Source organism: Scyliorhinus torazame, chromosome 3, assembly GCF_047496885.1.
Source record: "Scyliorhinus torazame isolate Kashiwa2021f chromosome 3, sScyTor2.1, whole genome shotgun sequence".
Taxonomy (NCBI): domain Eukaryota; kingdom Metazoa; phylum Chordata; class Chondrichthyes; order Carcharhiniformes; family Scyliorhinidae; genus Scyliorhinus; species Scyliorhinus torazame.
The window spans coordinates 315,491,526-315,516,270 of record NC_092709.1 but is presented as its reverse complement, the minus strand read 5'-3'; the positions used below and the strand labels follow the sequence as shown (position 1 = coordinate 315,516,270).

The following is a 24,745-nucleotide window of genomic DNA, read 5'->3' as shown; positions in this document are numbered from 1 at the left end:
TCCCATCTAGCCTCGCCTACTTCCAATAGTCTGCTCAGGTCGGCATCACCGAATCGTGGGGCTGATCATCTTGGCGGCATGAGCTGAATGGGGTTGGCTGTGCAGGAACTGTTTTAAGTGCTGCTCTCCCTTTCAGTGGGGGCTGGCGAGTGCGGTCCCGGCGAATCAGCCAGCAGGACCATGCTTTATGGCGAGAAGCCCGTGGGGCCTCGTTAGGTGGACCGATTAACGTTTTATCGCAGTGAAGGCCTTGCTGGGTTGAGTGTCAGGAAGCTCGCGGCAGTTCCCGCTCGTTACCACACTTAGAAACTTTTTGGTTAAACCTATATATTTGTATCTGGTTACAAGTAATTAGTATAGTAAAGGGTACAGACATGGAGCTATCGCCAACTCCAGTTCTTAACATATCTCTGATCAACAGCCAACTGGCCAGAGGTCTGGGTCATGTAGCTTCTGACATCACTGTGGGCGGCACTCTACTTATTCCGGAGTTGAGAGAATTAGCTTATGAGGAGAGACTGAGTAGTCTGGGACGATACGCATTGGAATTTAGAAGAATGAATCTTAGAGATATATATAAAATTATGAAGGGAATAGATAGGCTAGAAGCAGGGAGGTTGTTTCCACTGGCGGGTGAAACTAGAGCTAGGGGGCATCGCCTCAAAATAAGGAGGAACAGATTTAGGACTGAGTTGAGGAGGAACTTCTTCACCCAAAAGGTCATGAATCTGTGGAATTCCTTGCCCAGTGAAGCAGTTGAGGCTACCTCATTAAATGTTTTAAAGGTAAAGATAGATAGATTTTTGAACAGTAAAGGAATAAAAGGACACAGTGAGCGGGTGGGTAAGTGGAGCTAAGTCCACAAAAAGATCAGCCATGATCTTGTTGAATGGCAGAGCAGGATCGAGAGGCCAGATGGTCTACTCCTAGTTCTTATGTTCTCATGTTATGCAGTCCCACATTCACTTTATACATACCAGGCCCTTGATGGGCCGAATGGCCTCCTTCTGCACTGTATGTTCTATGTATTCTATGTAAACCCACGCAGACACGGGGAGAACGTGCAGACTCTGCACAGACCCAAGACGGGAATCGAACCTGGATGATCCTGGAGCTGTGAAGCAACAGTGCTACTCACTGTGCTACCGTGCCACCCACACATTCCCTCCTCACACCCCTCTGTATCTTTCTATCTCACTTTTCTCCTTTCAGACCCTTCTTAACTTTAGCGGACCTGTCCTAATACCTCCTCCCTGCGGTGTCCTATTTTGTTTCCTAAAGTCCCAGTTGTGGTAAACCACATTATTGCATTATATGCATTGTATTGTATTGTGCATGCCTGGGCTTGTCCAGGCTGGCTCCGCCTGTGGCTCCTCCCCTCGGGCTTATGTATAAAGGTGGCAAGTCTCCGCCTCCGACCCAGCTTGGGTCCAGAGACAGGAGGCTTGCAGTTTAGTGCATTAAAGCCTCAGTTACGTTCATCACTCATCGTGTGTTATTGATGGTGTATCAATTTAATACACTAAACTCCTAAAGATGAACCCATCACTCAAGCCTGATCACTTGGAGCTGGACCCACAGGCAGCCGATGCTACAGAAATGTTTGAAAACTGCTAAGCTGCTTCGAGGCGTTACTCGCATCCTTCAACGAAAAGCTCACAGACCTCCAGAAGAAGCAGGTCCTCCACGCACAGGTGAGCCCAAGAGTCTTTCCCTTCATCGGGGACGCCCCCTCGAACGCGGAAGCAGTAACGCTGCTAAAAGGACAATACGTGAAATCCGTTAACGAGGTGTATGCCTCCTCGCCACGAGACGGCAACGCCCTGGGGAATCACTCGCAGAATCCTGCGTGCCTTGCGCATCCTCTGCCGGAACTGTGACTGCCGAGCGATATCGGCTACCCAGCACGCGGAGCTGCTGATCTAGGACGCTTATGTCGTCGGCATGAACTCTAACTATATCCGCCAGCGATGACTAGAAAGGGGGACTCTCGGCCTCCCAGAGACAGTACAACTCTCCAACTCGCTGGAGGTGGCCTCCCAGAACATGGGGGTCTACACCTCCAACCGCACGGGCCTCGTGGGCGCAGCCATCAACCAACCTGGGTGTGACACAAGCCTGTGCCACGCAGCGGCCCGCCAATGCTGAGGGTCGAGGTGCTACTTCTGCGGCCAAGGTAATCACCCCAGACAATGCTGCCTGGCACGGAATGCAACTTGTAATGGCTGTGGGAAGAAGGGCCACTTCGCAAAAGCCTGCCAGGCCCGACCCCCCCCCCTAAATCTTCTAGGCCTAGCAGCGCTGCCTACTGCCTGTCGGGACCGCCCCCAGGTGTCGCGCCACCCGCCATGTGCGACCCGTGGGCGCCGCCATCTTGGACGCCATCGCTGCTGACACCCGCCACACGCGACCCATGGGGGCCGCCACCTTGGACGCCATTGCAGATGCCACTCCACAGCCTCCCGGGAGCCCAGCTCACCCGACCGTACGCTGGCCGCTGCTACCTTCGACCGGCCTACCGACCGCCTTCCGACACTCGCCTCCGTCACACTCGACCAGTCCCGGCCGCACCACCTCGCGAAGTTCACGATGACCGTCCGGATCAACGGGCACGAGACGGCCTGCCTTTTTGACTCCGGGAGCACAGATAGCTTCATACACCCAAATACGGTAAGGCGCTGCTCCCTCCCCATCCTACCCGCGACCCAGAAAATCTCCCTGCCTTCCGGATCCCATGCAGTAGAAAGCCGGGGGTACTGTGTCGCGACCCTTACTGTACAAGGCGTAGAGTACACTAACTTTAGGCTCTTCGTCCTCCCCCATCTCTGCACTGCCTATTACTGGGGCTCGACTTCCAGTGCCATCTCTAGAACCTTACCTTGAAGTTCGACGGACCCCTGCCCCCCCTCACCGTCTATAGCCTCGCGACCCTTAAGGTCGCCCCACCCTCCCTCTTCGCAAACCTGACCCCGGACTGTAAGCCCGTCAGAAGCAGACGCTACAGTGCCCAGGACAGGGCCTTCATCAGGTCGGAGATCCAGCGACTCCTGCAAGAGGGGATCATTGACACTAGTAACAGCCCCTGGAGAGCCCAAGTGGTGATCGTCAAGACTGGGGAGAAGCACCGGATGATCATCATTAACCGGTACACGCAGCTCGATGCGTACCCCCTCCCCCGCATATCTGACATGGTCAATCAGATTGCGCAGTATTGAGTCTTCTCTTCAGTCGACTTGAAGTCCGCGTACCACCAGCTCCCTATCCGCACAGAGGACCGCCAATACACTGCCTTCGAGGCAGATGGCTGCCTCTACCAATTCCTCAGGGGCCCCTTCTGCGTCACCAACGGGGTCTTGGTCTTCCAAAGGGAAATGGACCGGATGGTTGACCAGTACGGGCTGCGGGCCACGTTCCCGTATCTAGACAACATCACCATCTGCGGCCATGACCAGCAGGACCATGACGAAAACCTCCGGCACTTCCTCCACACCGCTAAACTCCTGAACCTAACCTATAATAGAGAGAAAAGCGTCTTCCGCACAACCCGCCTAGCCATCCTCGGCTACGTCGTGGAACACGGAGTTCTAGGGCCCGCCCCGACCGCATGCGCCCCCTCCTGGAACTCCCCCTTCCCCACTGCCCCAAGGCCCTGAACAGATGCCTGGGATCCTTCTCATATTATGCCCAGTGGGCCCCCAACTATGCGGACAAGGCCCGTCCACTGATCAAATCCACCATTTTTCTCCTGACGGCTGAGGCCCGACTGGCCTTCAATCGCATCAAGGCAGACATTGCCAAAGCCGCGATGCACGCTGTGGACGTGTCCATCCCATTCCAAGGGGAGAGCAATGCGTCGGACTTTGCTCTGGCCGCTACACTCAACCAGGCGGGCAGGCCCGTGGCTTTCTTCTCCCGCACCCTCCATGCCTCCGAAATTCGACACTCCTCTGTCGAAAAGGAAGCCCAAGTCATTGTAGAAGCTGTGAGACATTGGAGGCATTACCTGGCCGGCAGGCGATTCACTCTCCTCACTGACCAACGGTCGGTTGCCTTCATGTTCAATAACACACAGCGGGGCAAAACCAAGAATGACAAGATTCTGAGGTGGAGGATCGAGCTCTCCACCTACAGCTATGATATCTTGTATCGACCCGGGAAGCTCAATGAGCCCCCAGATGTCCTATCCTGCGGTACATGTGCCAGCACACAGGTAGACCGACTCAAGGCCCTCCACAACGACCTCTGTCACCCGGGGGGTCACCCGTTTTTTCCACTTCACCAAGGCTCGCAACCTGCCTTACTCCATCGTGAATGTCAGGACCGTGACCAGGGACTGCCAGGTCTGTGTGGAGTGCAAACCGCACTTCTATCAGCCAGACAGAGCACATTTGGTAAAGGTCTCTTGCTCCTTTGAGCGCCCCAGCGTTGATTTCAAAGGGCCCGTCCCCTCCACTGACTGTAACGTGTACTTCCTCAACATCGTTGACGAGTACTCAAGATTCCCCTTTGCCATCTCCTGCTCTGACATGACCTCTGCCTCCGTTATCAAGGCCTTGCACAGTCTTTTCACCCTGTTCGGGTCCCCGCCTACATCCACAGTGATCGGACTCCTCCTTTATGAGCAATGAGTTGCGTCAGTTTCTGCTCATCAAATGCATCGCCTCCAGCAGGCGACCAGCTATAACCCCCGGGGAAACGGACAGGTGGAGAGGGAGAACGCGACGGTCTGAAAGGCCGTCCTTCTGGCCCTTCGGTTGAAAAGTCTCCCAGTCTCCCACTGGCAGGAGGTCCTCCCCGATGCACTCCACTCTATCTGATCGCTCTTATGTACAGCCACTAACTCCTCCCCAGGAAGTCCACCTCTGGGGTCTCGCTCCCGTCCTGGCTGACAGTCCTGGGGCCCGTCCTTCTCCAGAAGCATGCGAGGAGCCATAAAACCGACCCCCTTATCGAGAAGGTCCTGCTCCTCCATGCAAACCCCTAGTATGCCTACGTGGCACACCAGGACGGGCGGCAGGACACGGTCTCCCATCGGGATTTGGCACCTGTGGATTCCCCGGCGACCATCACCCCCCCCCCCCCCACCCTACACCGTCTTCCCCACCCCTGCCCACGTCCCTCACGAGCTGACACCCGCAGGCCCACCGGCGACAAGCACCACCACCTCCGCCCATACACCGCCCCCACCTTCGCCGACTCAACATCTGGGTGAAGAAGAAGTCAGCACGCTCCCGGACGCGCAGGTCTCAATGCCGGCACCCACACCACAGCCGGGACTGAGGCGATCACGGCGGAAGGTCAAGGCCCCCGACAGACTTGACCTTTCAGACCACTTCACCCCCGCTGGACACTTTTTTTAAACAGGGGGTGGATGTGGTAAACCATGTTATTGCATATATTTGTATTGTGCATGCCTGGGCTTGTGCAGGTTGGCTCCACCTGTGGCTCCTCCCCTCGGGCTTATATATAAAGGTGGCAAGTATCCGCCTCCGACCCACTTCGGGTCCAGAGGAAGGAGGCTGGGTGTTTAGTGTATTAAAGCCTGTTACATTCATCACTCGTGTGTTATTGATGGTGTATCACCAATATAGGGCCATGGGATGTTTATTACACTTAGAGACAATCTAATATTGTGCCTGCCTGAACCAATGGCCATCCTGCATCACAGTGATTGTGACGTATGTCTACGCTGCTCAGTTTGTAATAGGGTAAAGAGAAGGGAGGGCGGAGCCTCCTCCTGATACAGGGTGAAAGGTGCGACAGGAATCTCAGTTGTTGTTGGGCTCTTCCGCCACAGCGCCTCCTGTGGCGGCTGAGCAGAACGCAGCGGGCCGCTGATGTCACCGAGAGCGGAAAGTGTCTCGCGCGAGGGGCGGGGCCAGAATCAGCTTCCAGCCTCGGCGACATGGGGCTGTTCGGTAAATCGCAGGAGCGGCCAGCCAAGGATCTGGTATTTATATATAAGCAGTATTTTATTTCATATGTATATCTATAATCTGTGTATATTTAAAATACTGATTGCCACGCATCGGTCATCCAAATTGATATCAGCTTATCAGGATAGTTGCGCTGAGCTAGGAACAGCGGCACAGAAAAAGTGTCTTTTTACGGTTTCCCCCTCCCGGTTTCGGTTTTAAATCCGACGTTCCAAAGGCGATTCCACCTTTCACTAACTAACTCTCTCGTTGGTCTCCTGCACTGGGTGTTGTTAACGCCGTGTAAACCGAACTTTGTGGTTGGTACGTGGGTGGGGGGGGGGGGAAAGGAGTGGTGGAGGTCCCGCCTCCCGCTGCCTATTGGCCCCGCCTCCCGCTGCCTATTGGCCCCTTGGAGCCCCAGCCTGTGTACGAGTGGGTAATCTAGCTGCCAGTCGGGTGACGTCACAAGGCCGGGCAGTCAGCAAGTTAGGTTGAGTTAGTAAGCAGACTTGCTTCATGTTTAGTCCATTGCTTCAGGCCCTCAGTGCACTGCTCTACCATGGACTGATCCAGGTCCATCGGTGCAAGATTTCTTCCACCTCTTCTTCCCCTCCCTCCCCTTTCTCATCGACATGCTGGCCCTTGCCAACAAACCCAGTGTCGGTTTCCACATGTACACAGATGACATCCAACACTACCTCAGCATTGCCTCTTGATTCCTCCACTATCTCTACATTTATCCGACTGCTTGCCTCAAATCTCTCCACTCTGTATTTCCCCTCTTTAACCAAGGTTATGTCCACCTGTGCTAATCACCCCATATGTCACCCAATGTCACATTTTGTCTGTTAATGCGCCTGGGGTATTTTACTTTATGGGCTCCATGTCAATTCAAACTTTGCTGCAAGCCTGGTCATGTTTTTCATCTATTTGGGCATTTAACATGTCTCCATTGAGTCAGAATATTGTGGATCCAGTGTTGCAAAATCTCTGCTGGCCATTTTGGTGTACAGTGTAAGGTGCCATTTCCAGAGTGAGATGTTAAACTGAGGTCCACTCTGTCCTCTGAGGTGGGTGTTAAAGAGTTCATGAAATTCTTCAAATGAATATTAAAGAGTGTTCTATCCAGTGTTATGTCCAATATGTCTTGCTCAATCAGTGCCCCTAACACAAATTATCTAGTCCTTAATGCATCACATTGCAACTTCTATGACCTTGTACTCAAATTGGTTGCCATATTTTCTACATCACAATAATGATTACACTTAAAATTGGATGTAGGTCGCCTTTGGAAGTCCTGAGGTTGTTAAATATGGTGTACAAATATTAATTCTGACTAAGGATGGAGTGAAGTATACAAACCAGGAAGGTCACAAGACATGTGTTGAGCTAGTTGATACAATCCTTAATAGTTGGAGGGCACTAAATATGTCTCCAGGCACTAAATTTGGCTCAAGTTCAGCTATTCTGCTTTGAGAGAGCAAATTACTGCTAGCTATCCAGCAGCTGAGAACTAAATTTGTGTCAGCTATTGCTTCTCTCTTTGGGTAGAGTAGCTGGGTCACTGTCTAGGATTACACACAAAGAAATGAAATACTTGGATTTAAACAGTGTCTTGCTGTGTAATTGAACATTTCAGAAGTTGAATGAATTCTTTCCTCGAGTGCTGCAACTGTGGTTTACACCAGTGTAGGCATTCTGCAGCAGCATTGTCACAGAAAGGGAATCATTGAAACAGAGGGCACAAGCTATAATAATGATCTTCTAATAATCTTTATTAGTGTCACAGGTAGGCTTACAGAAACACAGCAAAGATGTTACTGTGAAAATCCCTTAGTTGCCACACTCAGTCGCCTTTTCGGGTACACTGGGGGAGATAGTTAGAATATCCAATTCACCTAACAAGCACGTCTTTCGGAATAGTACAGTATGTGTTTCTACTCCCTGTACACACAAGATTGCGTGGCAAAACTTGGTTCCAACTCCATCTACAAGTTTGCTGACGATACGACCATAGTGGGCCGGATCTCGAATAACGATGAGTCCGAATACAGGAGGGAGATAGAGAACCTAGTGGAGTGGTGTGGCGACAACAATCTCTCCCTCAATGCCAGCAAAACTAAAGAGCTGGTAATTGACTTCAGGAAGCAAAGTACTGTACACACCCCTGTCAGCATCAACGGGGCCGAGGTGGAGATGGTTAGCAGTTTCAAATTCCTAGGGGTGCACATCTCCAAAAATCTGTCCTGGTCCACCCACGACGACGCTACCACCAAGAAAGCACAACAGCGCCTATACTTCCTCAGGAAACTAAGGAAATTCAGCATGTCCACATTGACTCTTACCAACTTTTACAGATGCACCAAAGAAAGCATCCTATCAGGCTGCATCACAGCCTGGTATGGCAACTGCTCGGCCCAGGACTGCAAGAAACTTCAGAGAGTCGTGAACACCGCCCAGTCCATCACACGAACCTGCCTCCCATCCATTGACTCCATCTACACCTCCCGCTACCTGGGGAAAGCGGGCAGTATAATCAAAGATCCCTCCCACCCGGCTTACTCACTCTTCCAACTTCTCCCATCGGGCAGGAGATACAGAAGTCTGAGAACACGCACGAACAGACTCAAAAACAGCTTCTTCCCCACTGTCACCAGACTCCTAAATGACCCTCTTATGGACTGATTTCATTAACATCCGATGCCCGTGCTTTTGTAGTTACATTGTATATGTTGTGTTGCACTATTCTATATTTTCTTTTATTCCCTTTTCTTCTCATGTACTTAATGATCTGTTGAGCTGCTCGCAGAAAAATACTTTTCACTGTACCTCGGTACACGTGACAATAAACAAATCCAATCCAATCTAGAGGAGTCTACAGAGTGAAAGAGAGCTCAGGCCATAGCAGAACTTGAACAAAGGTTGAAGATTTTAAATTAGTTGCTGTAGGGATTTTGCAGGCCATTGGGAATATGATGAGTGCAGAAATAAATTAAGAATATGATTTGAGTACAGTTTAGCACATGTTGTTTATGCAGAGTGGATTTCCAGAGTTCTGCCTGTCTATTATAGTTGTGATGTCTTGTGCATCATGATACAGACACGCCCTACTTGCCTGGAGCCTGAAACTTGGGAGAGGTGAAAAACAGATTGGAAATCCTGGCCAATTAAGAAATTATGGAAAAACAAACTATCTGGATGAAGGATGCACCTCACACTGCTAAATGTCTTAATGTATGTTATGAATGTATTAGAATAACAAATAACGCTCTGATTCATTATTCAGTGATTTATTTCCCTTCCCTATATCTTTGATTATTGTTTCCAAGGCCTGACCATGGGGGAAAGATAGTGATAGTGCATCAGGCATGTCAATGTTTTTTGATACTATCAATTACGACAAGACGAGAGTAGAATGTAATCGAGGCTTTATCACACACAGATGTGTGGCCTACAGCAGCTTACGAAATGGCTGCTGTTCGGAGAGCACACACTTATACTCCGCCTCCTGTGGTGACTACCACATTCACCCACTGTTAAAAATGAGTACAGCGGGGTGGTGGAAAACTATATACATACAGATTGGTTTTAAAATTACAGAGAAGGTTACAAATTTAGATAATCGGGCGCCTTGATTTGTCGTTGAGAGCACCGCAGTGCTGGTGGCGACTCGGGCATCGGCTTCGTCTTCGGTGACTCCGTGAGCATGTCGAAATCCAATTCATTCCCGAGTGGGAGCAAGGGAAGGACGGATTGTCCTGGAGCGGGGGTTGCAGTGGGGTGCACTGCGGGAGGGGAGGGTGGCGCCAGGGGGGGGGGAGGGCGGGGGGGTAGGTGAGTTGGGGGTGGGGGTGCGGGGACCCAGCTGGTGCCAGATCCCTCAGGGAGACTGTGTCTTGGCAGCCGTCGGGGTACGCTACGTAGGCGTACTGTGGGTTCGCATGGAGTAGCTGTACTCTCTCAACCAACGGGTCCGCCTTGTGGAGCCGCACATGCTTGCGGAGGGTCCTGGAGCTACAAGCCATGTTGTGAGTGAAACCCCGGAGGTGGACTTCCTAGGGAAGGCAAAGAGACGTTCATGGGGGGTTTCGTTGGTCGCAGTGCACAGGAGCGTCTGAATGGAGTGAAGTGCGTCGGGGAGGACCTCCTGCCAGCGGGAGGCCGGGAGATTTCTGGACCGTAGGGCCAGCTAGATGGCCCTCCAGACCGTCCCATTCTCCCGCTCCACCTGCCCGTTTCCCCTGGGATTGTAGCTGGTCGTCCTGCTCGAGGCAATGCCTCTGTTGAGCAGGTACTGGCGCAGCTCCTCGCTCATTAATGAGGATCCCTGGTCGCTGTGGACGTAGGCGGGGAAACTGAACAGAGCGAAGATGGTGTTGAGGGCTTTGATGCCAGTGACAGACGTCATATCAGGACATGGGATGGCGAAGGGGAATCAGGAATACTCGTCGACCACATTAAGAAAGTACGTGTTGTAGTCGGTGGAGGGGAGGGGCCCTTTGAAGTCCACGCTGAGGCGTACAAAGGGGCGGGAGGCCTTCACCAGGCGCACACGGTCTGGCCGGTAGAAATGCGGTTTACATTCCGCGCTGACCTGGCAATCTCTGGTGATAGCCCTGACTTCCTCGATGGAGTAGGGCAGATTGCGAGCCTTAATGAAGTGGTAAATGCAGGTGACACCCGGGTGACCGAGATCGCCGTGCAGGGTCCGTAGCCGGTCCTCTTGTGCGCTGGCACATGTACCTCGGGACAGGGCAGCAGGGGGGTTGTTGAGCTTACCGGGGCGATACAAAATCTCGTAATTGTATGTGGAGAGCTCGATCCTCCACCTCAAGATTTATCGTTTTTGATCTTACCTCGCTGTGTGTTGTTAAACATGAAGGCAAGCGACCGCTGGTCAGTGAGGAGAGTGAATCTCCTGCCGGCCAGGTAATGCCTCCAATGTCGCACAGCTTCAACGATCGCTTGGGCCTCCTTTTCGACGGAGTGCCAAATTTCGGAGGCATGGAGGGTGCGGAAAAGAATGCCATGGGCCTGCCTGCCTGGTTGCGGGTGGCGGCCAGAGCGACGTCTGATGCATCGCTCTCGACTTGGAAGGGGAACGTCTTGTCGATCGCGGCCATGGCAGACATGTCGGCCTTGATACAATTGAAGGCTTGGTGAGCCTTGGCCGTCAGTGGGAAAGTGGTGGACTGAATGAGTGGGCGGGCCTTGTCCGCATAGTTAGGGACCCACTGGGCGTAATACGAAAAGAACCCAGGCATCGTTTGAGGGCCGTGGGGGAGGGGGAGTTCCATGAGGGGGCACATGGAATCGGGGTCGGGCCCTCGAACTCCGTTCTGAACCACATAGCCGAGGATGGCTAATCGGTTTGTGCTGAACACACACTTCTCCTTGTTATAAGTTAGGTTGAGGAGTGTGGCGGTGTGGAGAAATTTGGAAAGGTCAGCGTCGTGGTCCTGCTGGTCGTGGCTGCAGATGGTGATGATGTCCACGTTCGGGAAAGTGGCCCGCAGCCCGTACCGGTCAACCATTCGGTCCATCTTCCGTTGGAAGACCAAGACCCCGTTGGTGACGCCGAAGGGAAACCTAAGGAAATGGTAACGGTGGCCGTCTGCTTCAAATGCAGTGTATGGGCGGTCCGCCTTACAGATGGGGAGCTGGTGGTAGGCAGATTTCAGGTCCACTGTGAAGAAGACCTGGTCCTGTGCAATCTGATTGACCATATCAGATATGTGTGGGAGGGGGTACACATTGAGCTGCATGTACCGATTGATGGTCTGACTGAGGTCAACGACCATGCTGTTTTTCTCCCCGGTTTTCACCACTACCTCTTGGGCTCTCCAGGGGCTGTTGCTGGCCTCGATGATACCTTCCCGCAGCAGCCACTGGACCTCCGACCTGATGAAGGTCCTGTCCTGGGCGCTGTACCGTCTGCTCCTGGTGGCGACGGGTTTGCAATCCAGGGTGAGGTTTGCAAAAAGGGAAGGCGGGTCGACCTTAAGGGTCGGAAGGCCGCAAACAGTAAAGGGTGGTAGGGGCCCGCCCGCCACATTTCAGGGTTAGGCTCTGAAGGTTGCACTGGAATTCCAGGCTGAGTAGCAAGGCGACGTAGAGCCGGAAGCCGTTGAACTCTATACCCTGGACGGTGAGGGTGGCGATGCAGTACCCCCGGATCGCCACGGAGGCCAGGGAGATTATTTGGTTAGTGGGGTGTACCGCGAGGGAGCAGCGCCTTACCGTATCAGGGTGGATGAAGCTCTCAGTGCTCCCCGAGTCCAGAAGGCAGGATATCTCGTGCCCGTCGACCTTCACCTTTGTCGAAGCGGTCGCGAGGTTGTGTGGTCGAGACTGGTCGATCGTGACCGAGGCAAGACATGGCTGGTCATCGGCGGTTGCAGACGATGAGTGGCCCGATGATGTGCCGACAGGCCAGGGTCCTGAGGCGGGTAAGATGGCGGCGCCCACGGGCCGCACATATCCTGGGGCAGGCAAGATGGCGGTGCCCTTTGGCTGCACGTGTCCTGAGGCAGGCAGGATGGCGGTGTCCATTGGTTCTGAGGCAAGCAAGATGGCGGCGCCCACGGGCGGCACATGTTGTGAGTGAAGCAAGATGGCGGCACCCATGGGCCGTACGTGGTCTGAGGAGAGGAAGATGGCAGCGCCCACTGGCTGCACGTGGGGGTGCCAGGACAATAGCAGCGATTGAGCAGGCCTGGCACACTGCAGCGAAATGTCCTTTCTTGCCACAGGCCTTGCAGGGTGCGCTCCACGCCGGGCAGCGCTGCCGGGAGTGTGTTGTCTGTCCGCAGAAGTAGCACTTGGGTCCCTCGGGGTTGGTTGGCTGCCGCGCGGCGCAGGCGTGGGGTTGGCTGAGGGTGGTCGCTGATGGGGTCCACGATGGGGTGGCCGCTGGCAGGGTCCACGATACACTGAGGGGTGGGCCATGCGGTCGGGAGCATACGCCTGTACGTTGAGTGAGGCGACCTTGAGCGAGAGCGCTAGTTTATTGGTTGCCGCCAGGTCAAGCGTGGCCCCTTCTAAGAGGCGCTGGCGGATGTAGTCAGACCCTATGCACGTAACGAACGCGCCTCTCATTAGCAGGTTCGAATGTTCAGTGGCCAAAACGGCCTGGCAGTCACAGCCTCTCACCAGGGCGAGCAGGGCACGCCAGAAATCTTCCACAGACTCACCGGGAAGTTGGTGCCGCGTGGATTGGAGGTGCCTGACGTAGATCTTGTTGGTCTGCTGAGTGTAATTCTCCTTCAGTAGCGCCATGGTCTCTGCGTAGGTAGGCGCGTCCTGGATGAGGGGAAAAATGTTGGAGCTCAGCTGCGTGTGCAGAATCTGGAGCTTTTGAGATTGGGTCTGGCGCAGACCCGATGTATGCTTCAAAGAAAGCTAGCCAATGTTGGAAGTCCTTTTTGGCGTTGTGCAGGATGCAGCTGCAGGCGATCCTGCTTGATGCGGAGGTCCATCTCTGAAAAACTCTGTGTAATAAATTGATGCACTATCAATTACGATGAGACGAGAGTAGAATGTAATTGAGGCTTTATTACACAGATGTGTGGCCTCCTACAGCAGCTTACGAAATGGCTGCTGTTCGGAGAGCACACACATTTATACTCCGCCTCCTGGGCGGAGCCAGCAGGCAGGGATCTACCCCGTACCTGTAGTACAGGGGCCTTACCGTAATACCCATATATACAATATAATACAACAGTGGTGACTCCCACATTGCCTAAATCGCTGGTCATTATATTTTGCAGAAAAAACAGCTCTTGTTAGTCGTCCATGAGAATTACGTTTTTAAAAAAAAAAAAATTTAGTACCCAATCATTTCTTTTCAAATTAAGGGGTAATTTAGCGTGCCCAATCCACCTGCTCTGCACGTCTTTGGGTTGTGGGGGTGAAGTAAGGCTCACTGGTCTATAGTTACCGGGGTTATCTCTACTCCCCTTCTTGAACAAGGGGACAACATTTGCTATCCTCCAGTCTTCTGGCACTCCATGATTTCTCCATGATTTGATGAAGGCTGTAACTTGGCCTTCGGGTAACCCAAACTGAGCATCAGTGGCTCGGGTATGGCGATATAAGTTCCGCTTCATAGCACTGTGATCTACACTTTGCTGATGATCAAGAGCAGATGGGGTGATAATTGTCCAGATTGGATTTGTCCTGTTTCTTGTGGAAAGGTCAAACCTGGGCAATTTTCCATGTTGTTGAGTAGGTGCTAGTGTTGGAACAGCTTTGCGTTGCAAACAGATAGTTCATAGAATCTCTACAGTGCAAAATGAGGCCATTCAGCCCATCAAATCTGCACCAACCCTCTGAAAGAGCACCTGACCTAAGTCTGTTGCCCCACCCTTTCCCTATAACCCCACCTAACCTCTACTTCCCTGAACACTAAGGGGCAGTTTTATCATGGCCACTCCACCTAACCTGCACATATTTGGACTGTGGGAGGAAACTGGAGCACCCGTAGAAAACCCACGCAGACACGGGGAGAAAGTGCAAACTCCACACAGACAGTTACCCAAGGCTGGAATTGAACCCAGATTCCTGGCTCTATGAAGCAGCAGTGCCACAGTGCCGCTCTGGAACACCAGTCTTCTGTACTACTGCTGGAATGTTGTCAGGGCTTATGGCCTTTGCAATATCCAGTGCATTCAGCTGTTTCTTGATATCACATGGAGTGAATCTCATTGGCTGAAGACTGGCATCTGTCATCTTGGGGACTTGAGGTGGAGGCCATGGTGGATCATCTACTTTGCACTTCCGATTGAAGATGATGATTACAGATGATTCAGCCTTGTCATTTGCACAATCATAGAATCATAGAATTTGCAGTGCAAGAGGAGGTTATTCGGCCCATCGGGTCTGGACCGACCCTTGGAAAGAGCACCCTACTTAAGCCCACACCGCCACCCTATCCCTGTAACCCAGTAATCCCACTTAATGTTTTGGACACTAAGGGCAATTTAGCATGGCCAATCCACCTAACCTGCACATCTTTGGACAAGGTGCTTAGTTCTGTGTTAATTGAAGATGGAGATATTTATGGAGAGTCTCTTCTGGTTAGTTGTTTAATGTCCACCCCCATTCACAATTGGATGTGCCAGGACAGCAGAGCTTTGTTCTGATCCGTTGATTTTGGAACTGTTTAGCTCTCCTATAGCATGTAGTAATAATAATCATTTATTGTCACAAGTAGGCTTCAATGAAGTTACTGCGAAAAGCCCCTAGTCGCCACATTCCGGCGCCTGTTCGGGGAGGCTGGTACGGGAATTGAACTCGCGCTGCTGGCTGTGTTCTGCATTACAAGCCAGCGATTTAGCCCACTGTGCTAAACCAGCCCCATGTTGCCTCTGTCATTTGGCATGTGTGTAATTGCGGTGCTGTAGCTTCAGGTTGGCATCTCATGCTTAGGTATGCCTGGTGCTGCTCTTGGCAGGGTGAGGAATATGTCAGGCCATGAGGTTACACATTTTTTTAATACAGATCTGCTGCTGCTGATGTCCCACAGCACCACATAGATACACTGGTCACTCCTACCAATACCTTCATGGATAGATGCATCTGCGACAGGTAGATTGGTGAGGCCAAGGTCAAGTAAGATTTTGTATTGGTTCTCGTGCCTGCAGGCCTAATCTGGCAGATATGTCGTTCAGAATGCATGTTAGTGGTCCAATCAAGTCTTGGTGATGAACTTTTGAAGTCCACCACCCAAAATACATTAATTGGCTCTCAATGCTATATTTTAAGAGTGATTCAACATGGAGGAGTACTGATTCATTAGCTGAGGGAGGGGCGGCAGGTGGTAATCAGGCGGTTTCCTTGCCGGTGAAGCTGTAAGACGCATAGAACATTATAGCGCAGCACATGCCCTTCGGCCCTCGATGTTGCGCCGACCTGTGAAACCATTCTAAAGCCCATCTACACTAGTCCCTTATCGTCCATATGTCTATCCAATTACCATTTGAATGCCCTTAGTGTTGGCGAGTCCACTACTGTTGCAGGCAGGGCATTCCACACCCTTACTACTCTCGGAGTAAAGAACCTACCTCTGACGTCTGTCTTATATCTATCTTCCCTCAATTTAAAGCTATGTCCCCTCGTGCTAGACATCACCATCCAAGGAAAAAGGCTCTCACTGTCCACCCTATCTAATCCTCTGATCATCTGTATACCTTAATTAAGTCACCTCTTAACCTCTCTAACGAAAACAGCCTCCAGTCCCTCAGCCTTCCCTCATAAGGTCTTCCCTCCATACCAGGCAACATTCTGGTAAATCTCCTCTGCACCCTTTCCAATGCTTCCACATCCTTCCTATAATGCGGCGACCAGAATTGCACGCAATACTCCAAATGCGGCCGCACCAGAGTTTTGTACAGCTGCAACATGACCTTGTGGCTCCGAAACTCAATCCCTCTACCAATAAAAGCTAACACACCGTACGACTTTTCAACAACCCTCTCAACCTGGGTGGCAGCTTTCAGGGATCTATGTACATGGACACCGAGATCTCTCTGCTCATCCACACTGCCAAGAATCTTACCATTAGCCCAGTACTCTGTCTTCCTGTTATTCCTTCCAAAATGAATCACCTCACACCTTTCTGCATTAAACTCCATTTGCCACCTCTCAGCCCAGCGCTGCAGCTTATCTATGTCCCTCTGTAACTTGTAACATCCTTCCGCACTGTCCACAACTCCACCGACTTTAGTGTCATCTGCAAATTTACTCACCCATCCTTCTACGCCCTCCTCCAGGTCATTTATAAAAATGACAAACAGCAGTGGCCCCAAAACAGATCCTTGTGGTACACCACTAGTAACTGGACTCCAGGCTGAAGATTTCCCATCAACCACCACCCTTTGTCTTCTTCCAGCTAGCCAATTTCTGATCCAAACTGCTAAATCCCATGAATCCCATGCCTCCGTATTTTCTGCAATAGTCTACTGTGGGGAACCTTATCAAACGCTTTACTGAAATCCATATACACCACATCAACTGCTTTACCCTCATCCACCTGCTTGGTCACCTTCTCAATGAACTCAATAAGGTTTGTGAGGCACGACCTACCCTTCACAAAACCGTGTTGACTATCTCTAATCAAATTATTCCTTTCCAGATGATTATACATCCTATCTCTTATAAATCTTTCCAAGACTTTGCCCACAACAGAAGTAAGGCTCGCTGGTCTATAGTTACCGGGGTTGTCTCTATTCCTCTTCTTGAACAAGGGGACAACATTTGCTATCCTCCAGTCTTCTGGCATTATTCCTGTAGACAAAGATGACTTAAAAATCAAAGGCTCAGCAATCTCCTCCCTAGCTTCCCAGAGAATGCTAGGATAAATCCCATCCGGCCCAGGGGACTTATCTATTTTCACACTTTCCAGAATTGCTAACACCTCCTCCTTATGAACTTCAAGCCCTTCTAGTCTAGTAATGGAGTCCGGAGTCAATGTCAAGGGCTTTCAGGGTTGCTCCCTACTGACTGCATACCACAGTGTCGAAACCTATACTGGATGTGACCTGCTGGTGGAACAGGACATACTCCAGATGGTGATGGAGGTGGCTGGGACTTTGATTGGAAGCTAGAATTTGGCGAGAAGGACTGTGACAGGCTAGTTTTGGCACAAGCCCCTAGATGCCGTAGCACAGTGGGTAGCACTGTTGCTTCACAGCTCCAGGGTCCCAGGTTCGATTCCCGGCCTGGGTCACTGTCTGTGTGGAGTCTGCGCGTTCTCCCGGTATCTGCGTGGGTTTCCTCCGGGTGCTCCAGTTTCCTCCCATAATCCCGAAAGTCGTGCTGTTAGGTGAATTGGACATTCTGAATTCTCCCTCCGTGTACTCTTAACAGGTGCCGGAATGTGGCGACTAGGAGTTTTTCCACAGTAACTTCATTGCCGTGTTAATGTAAGACTACTTGTGACAATAAAGATTATTTTAAAAATGAAGATGTGATTGAGGAGAGTTGACTGAGCTGGGTGTGCCTTTGTTGTTGCCAGTGAGAAGGTGGTGGTGAACTGCCTCCAGGAGCTGCTGCAGTTTGTGTGGTGTAGGTACTCTCACAATGCATCTACATAGGATGTTCCCATGATTTTAACCTAATCAGTGTTCAGAATAAATGAGGTGGTTTTAATACTGTTCCAATTTGGTTCTGATTAGATTACAGAATGGGGTTTAAAAATAAGAAAGGAAATGAGAGTGATTGACAGACAAATCCGAGGTAAGTGAAAGTTGTTTTTTCCATTTTATAAAGTGGTATTGTCATTGGACTGGTAATCCAGAGACCTAGGTAATGTTCTAGGGATACAAGTTTGAATCCCACCATGACAGATGGTGAAATATGAATTCAATAAAAATTTGAAATTAAAAGTCTAATGATGACCTGGAAACCATTGTTGATTGTCAGAAAAAAAACATCTGGTTCACTAATGTCCTTCAGGAATGAGATCTATCACCGTTGCCTGGTCTGTGACTCCACAGCAATGTGGTTGACTCTTAAATGTCCTCTGGGATGGACAATAAATGCCCAGCCAGCAACACAAATGAAAGAATAAAAAGATAAGGATTGAGTTACAATATTTCATAACATAAATCCAGATGTTTTCATTTTATTTTTTAAAAACTCCCATAACTTCAGCATTCCAAACTTTGGCTATGTTGGGAGTGATTTTAGATGATGAACTGGGTTTATATAAACATTTTGCAAAACATTAAATTGTATTGGTCTGGCTGCACATTTTACCTGCTCCCTGCGTCCTCAAAGCAAATGTGTTAATCAAGTCTGGTGACAACTTGCTGTCTGAAAGAACAGTACCTTTGGCTTCATTTCTCTTTGATTCCTAAAATAAAATTAATTGGACATTTCACAAGCTTGTTTATTTTCTGTATTCAATAAAAGCAGAAATAAATGTTGCCTATTGGGCTGAATTAACAGGTCTTTGATCTTTGTTCTTATTGGTTGAAATCCCATCCTGCCTTTAAATTAAAAGTATCAGATGGCTAGAAGTCAAAAGAACGTGCACCACTATTCAATTAAGATCATGTCTGATCCTATACCTCAATATAGGCAACAAAAGAAGACCACTGAGGAAGCTATAGTTCATGATTTCCAACATTGACAAAAATGGGCCAATAACTATAGGAAGTCCTGAAAGCTCTCCAGCCCCGTTTGGTCAGAGGCTAGTCCAGTTTAGAGATAGCTAAATCATTATAGGTCACTCCACAATCCTTAGGGCAACGTGTCAGTCTGTATTCAAAGCTGGTGCAAGTTTTATAAGAAGATTATAGCTTCCCTGTTGTGTGTGCTACTAAGACGGTTCATTTACCACTTGCACCGAGTTAGCTAATCTCAGCCACGGTGATGGTTGGGGTAATGCAATTGGTCTTGTTGCCCCTGGTTAGCAAGAGGAAAACAATTGTATAAGATTTCCATTCCTGATTTCTGTCTGGTGATCCTTGCTGGAAGCGCACTTGTATGGTTGATGGTAGGCTCTGTTAGAACCTGTGCTTCCCCCTGCCGTTTGGCCAGATTTCCATATTCTTTCTGTACTTGTTACTGTTAACCCACAAATTCTTTGGAAAAAGAATAAACTTTTTTTCTTTTCTCATCAATCTTTACAAGGTCTACTTTTTTCTAGGCATGCTAGCATTTTTCTGAGTCAGAATGTTATGTGTTCAAGACTCACTTTAGGATTAGTTTAACCATAGGCCAACTATCCAATTTAGCACTGGGGGAGCGCTATTACCTTGGCAGTACTGTGAAACTTGTTGGTATGGTCAGGATGTTGATAATTTCATGATATTCAAAGTAGAGTGAGTTCTGCTGATGTCCGGGCCAACTCTTTCAAAGGACATCATCTAAAGCACACAATTAGAAGAAGGAGAGATGATCTCATTCAAAATGCTTGCAGGTCTCAAAGGATAGGTGCAGATGTTTCTCCTAAACAGGGTGCCTAGAACCAAGGGACACAGTCTCTGCATAACGGTACGGCCATTTAGGACTGCAATGAGGAGGTACTTCACTCCAAGGGTAGTGAACCTTTAAAATTCTCTAGCCCTGAGGGCTCTCGAGGCTCAGGCAGAGTATGTTCAAGATAGAGGTCAACAGATATTTTGGTACTTTTTAGACACTAAGATATCAAGGGATATGGGGATAGCATGGGAAAATAGCATTGAGGTATAGGATCAGGCATGATCTTAATTGAATAGCGGTGCACGTTCAAATGGCCTTCTGTACCTATTTCCTATACATTTATCTCTTTGCTTAAAATGGAATCTTATGTACAACGTTAGAGAGGATGGCCTAAGCTCAGGAAACCAGAATGCAGAAGCGGTTTGGGTTGAGATAAGAAATGATAACGGCAAGAAGTCACTTGTGAGAATGGTGTACAGGTTTCCTAATTGTACATACCATGTTGGAACAGAGTATAAAGGAAGAGACAATGGGAGCTTGTCAGAAAGGTACAGTGATAATCCTGAAGGATTTTAATCTATGTATAAACTGGAAAAATCAGCTGGGCGAAGGTGGCATTGTTGAGGAATTCGGAGCATCTTTTCGGGTTTCTCAGCAGAATCTTGAGGGCAGGCCTGTTAAACCTGTTGTTGTGCAATGAGATGGAATTAATTGTAGAGCCTGCACTTTCTCGCTGTGTCTGCGTGGGTTTCCTCCGGGTGCTCCGGTTTCCTCCCACAAATCCCAAAAGACATGCTGTTAGGTAATTTGGACATTCTGAATTCTCCTTCTGTGTACCCAAACAGGTGCTGGAATGTGGCGACTAGGGGCTTTTCACAGTAACTTCATTGCAGTGTTAATATAAGCCTACTTGTGACAATAAAGATTATTATTAACCTCATGGTGAAGGCACCCCTAGATAGCAACAATATGATTACATTTTTATATTCGGTTTGAGGGATAGAAGAGTGCGTTGAAGACTTAATATTTTAAAGTTAAATAAGGGCAAGTATGAGAGCATGAAAGCAGAGCTAGCTAAAATGTATTGGCATGTGAGATTAAATGATAGGTCAATGGAGATGCAGTGGCAGACATTTAAAGGCATATTTAAAAATACACAGAAGAGATATTCCAAGGAGAAAGAAAAATTCTAAGAGGAGGACCCACCATCCGTGGTTAACTAAAAGGGTTAGAGATAGTTTCAAACTTCAAGAAAAAGCATATAATTTTGCAAAGAATACAACTAACAGCAAAGAATTAAAAAAGATTAATATGAAGAGAAAAATTAGAGTACCAGAGTAAAAGGATAACTAGAAATATAAAGAAGGTACAATAATCTTTATTAGTGTGACAAGTTGGCTTACATTAACACTGCAATGAAGTTACTGTGAAAATCCCCTAGTCGCCATACTCCAGCGCCTGTTCAGGTACACGGAGGGGGAATTCAGAATATCCAATTCACCTAACAAGCACATCTTTCGGAACTTGTGGGAGGAAACCTGAGCACCCAGAGGGAACCCACGCAGCCACTGGGAGAACGTGCAGACTTCGTACAGACAGTGACCGAAGCCGGGAATCGAACCCGGGACTAAGTAGCTATAGATATTTAATAAGAAAAGAGTTAACAAAATGGTCCTATAGAAAGTGCATCTCAAGGAATTAATAATGGAAAGTAGGGCGATGGCGGATGCATTGAACAGGTGTAATGAAACATAGAAAATAGGAGCCATTCAGCTCTTCGAGCCTACTCAGCCTTCTTTATAATCAAGGCTGACCATCTAACTCCGTAATTTGTTGCTGCTTCCCCCCCCATATCATTTGATCCATTTAGCAATAAGAGCTATATCTAACTCTTTCTTGAAAACATACAATGTTTGGCCTCGCCTTCTTTGTGTGGTAGCGAATCCCACAGGCTCACCACTCTCTGGGTGAAGAAATTTCTCCTCATCTCTGTCCTAAATAGTTTACCCTGTTTTCTCAGACTATGACCCTGGTTCTGGGTCCCCCTGCCATCAAGAACATCCTTCCTGCATCTACCCTGTCTAGCCTGGTTAGAATTTTATAGGTTTCGATGAGATTCCCCCCTCATTCTTCTAAACTCCAGAAAATATAATCCTAACCAACTCAATCTCTCCTCAGTTGTCAGTCCAGCTATCCCAGGAATCAGTCTGAGAAGCCTTCACTGCGCACTCGCTACAGCAAGAACATCCTTCCTCCGATAATAAGAAATATAAAACTGTGCACAGTATTTCAGGTGTGGCCTCACCAAGGCCCTGTATAACTGCAGCAAGACATCCTTGGTCCTGTACTTAAATCCTCTCTCTATGAAGACCAACCATTTGCCTTCTTTATCGCCTGCTGCACCTGCATGCTTACTTTCAGCGACTGGTGTACAAGGACATCCAGGTCTTGTTGCACATTCCCATCTCCTAATTTATAGCCATTCAGATAATCTGCCTTCCCGTGTTTGCTACCAAAGTGGATAACCTCAGTTATCCACATTATACTGCATCTGCCATTCATTTGTCCACTCACTTAACTTGTCCAAATCTCAGTGAAGCATCTCTGCATCCTCCTCACTGGCCCACCCAGCTTTGTGTCATTTGCATATTTGGAGATATGTTTACCACATCTAAATCGTTAATATGTATTGTGAAACCTGAGCCTAGACCTGAACCCTGCAGTACCCCACTCGTCACTGCCTGCCATTTGGAAAAATACCTGTTCATTCAGACTCTTTGTTTCCTGTTTGCCAACCGGTTTTCTATCCATAAGACCATAAAATATAGGAGCAGAATTAGGCCATTTGGCCCATCGAGTATGCTCTGCCATTCAATCATGGCCGATATGTTTCTAATCCCCCTTATCCTGCTTTTTCCTTGTAACACCTGATCCCCTTATTAATCAAGAACCTACCTACCTCTGTCTGAAAGAAAGTCAGTGACTTGGCCTCCACAGCCTTCTGTTCATTGCTAATCCATGGTGGCACTAATCCTTTATTCACTTCCAAATTTCCCCTCAATTGTTCTATCATCCATAAATATAGCAAAGACTTTGATTCTGGTCTGAATCATTAGCTTATTATCTGCTTAATCTTTTTGCATGTCCTTCCAGTATTTTCTTAATTTCCCTCAGTTTCTTGTTTAATGTTTTGGTTTAATTTCCCTAATATACTTATTTTATTAAAACTCACAATTTTGTATCCAGGTTTCCCAAGTCTAAAGTGTTAACAGTAGTCATTCCTGTACTGTACATGGTTGCCGCATCATTTACCCCACCCCTCTTCGTTTCTGTTTCCATCATTCCCTACTTCTTGGCCTAACAATATTTTAGTCTGTCGGTTATATAATCTCTTGATCTGGGTGGGACACCAGTCCAGGAGTCCTATTTTTGCAATATTTAAAACTACTCATGGTGTATGTTATGAGATGTTGTTTTCCAGTATTCTTCAACACAATACCATTTTCAGGTCCTTCGACTATTATCCCTCAATTGTTGTACAGTATTTTCATAGCTGACAGCTGTCAATTCCGGCTCTGACATATCAGATCCCAACAAGGGTTCCAATCCTCTCATGGGGTGCCCGTCCTGTCATTAGGACAAGGGAAGTAAAACCTGGATACGGTATTTCATACTGTCTTTAGGACAAAGGGCAGAACTGCGTTCCAAATGGAGTTTGTTGGTCAGATTTCCGAAACATGTTTTTCAAGGTTAATTTAATTCTTTCCGCTATATCGCTATAGAATCCCTACAGTGAAGAAGGAGGCCATTCAGCCCATCGGACGTGCCCTGACCCTCCGAAAGAGCACCCCATCCACCCAGGCCCACTGCGCCCCCCCCCCCCCCATCCACGTAACCACATAATCCTCACCCTGTCTAACCTTTGGACACTAAGGGGAAATTTAGCAAGGCCAATCAACTTAACCTGCACATCTTTGAACTATGGGAGGAAACTGGAGCAGCCGGAGGAAACCCACGCAGACACAGGGAGAAAGTGCAAACCCCCACAGACAGTCACCCGAGGCCGGAATCGAACCCGCGTCCCTGGCGCTGTGAGGCAGCAGTGCGATCCACTGTGCCACCGTGCCAGCCTAACTGTGGAGGACGGGTCATGTGGAATTTCTGTTTTGTTCTGAATAGGGTCATTACATTCTGCATCACCTGAGTGATGAAACAGGTTCCTTGGTTTGAATCAATGTTAGAGGGGTGTCCCCATCTAGTGAGCGCCTGCTGTACCAGTACATTGGCTGCTACTTTTGTTGTGTTGATCCTGATAGGAAATGCTTCAATCCATTTATTGAAGGTATCAATGATGACAAAATGTATTTGTAACTCCCCTTACATGGTGGCAAGGTAGTTTGGATGTAAATTCATCCATGGCCCATTTCCCGGCCTGGTGTGTCTGAGCTCGCCTTTCTCAGCACAGTGGTCTGGATTATTTTGGGCATAAACCAGACAATTCTCCACATACTGCTTTACATCTCCATCTACTTTGGGCCCCCAGTATAAACTTGTAATTTAAAAAAAAATAAAACATTTTATTGAGGTATTTGTGATTTTGTAACAATAACAGAAGCAACAGTGCACATGCAAATATAAACATAGTGCAAAGGCCGTCTTCCTCCCTCACAGATCCCACCTAACTTTTAATTCTTTCCGTAGTTGTATTCACACCCTGATGTCCCTGGATGATATGACATTGATAGATTATCTGGTTCCGACACTGGTCCAGCACCACATATCTTCCGTTCTAAAGGACGAGACCATCCTCTATCTCGATGTTAGTTTTCCATTTCTTATAAGATGCTGGAAATACTCCATCCCTGATCTGTTCCTCATTTGCCTTCTGTGTCTCACCA

At 48.8% G+C, this 24,745-nt stretch overlaps 1 protein-coding gene across 2 annotated transcripts in view; it reads left to right on the top strand.

Moving 5' to 3' along the window:
• Nucleotides 1-24,745, top strand: part of rnf103 (ring finger protein 103) — a 97,094-nt gene that overhangs the window by 51,882 nt on the left and 20,467 nt on the right. The window contains exons 1-2 of one of the 2 annotated variants that reach the window (XM_072497583.1): nucleotides 5,820-5,950; nucleotides 18,095-18,155. In XM_072497583.1, coding sequence (XP_072353684.1) covers nucleotides 5,906-5,950; nucleotides 18,095-18,155 — 106 coding nt within the window. In that variant the 5' untranslated portion in view covers nucleotides 5,820-5,905. Of the gene's footprint in view, nucleotides 1-5,819; nucleotides 5,951-18,094; nucleotides 18,156-24,745 lie in introns of those variants that run through there. The other variant, XM_072497584.1, reaches the window with a different exon arrangement.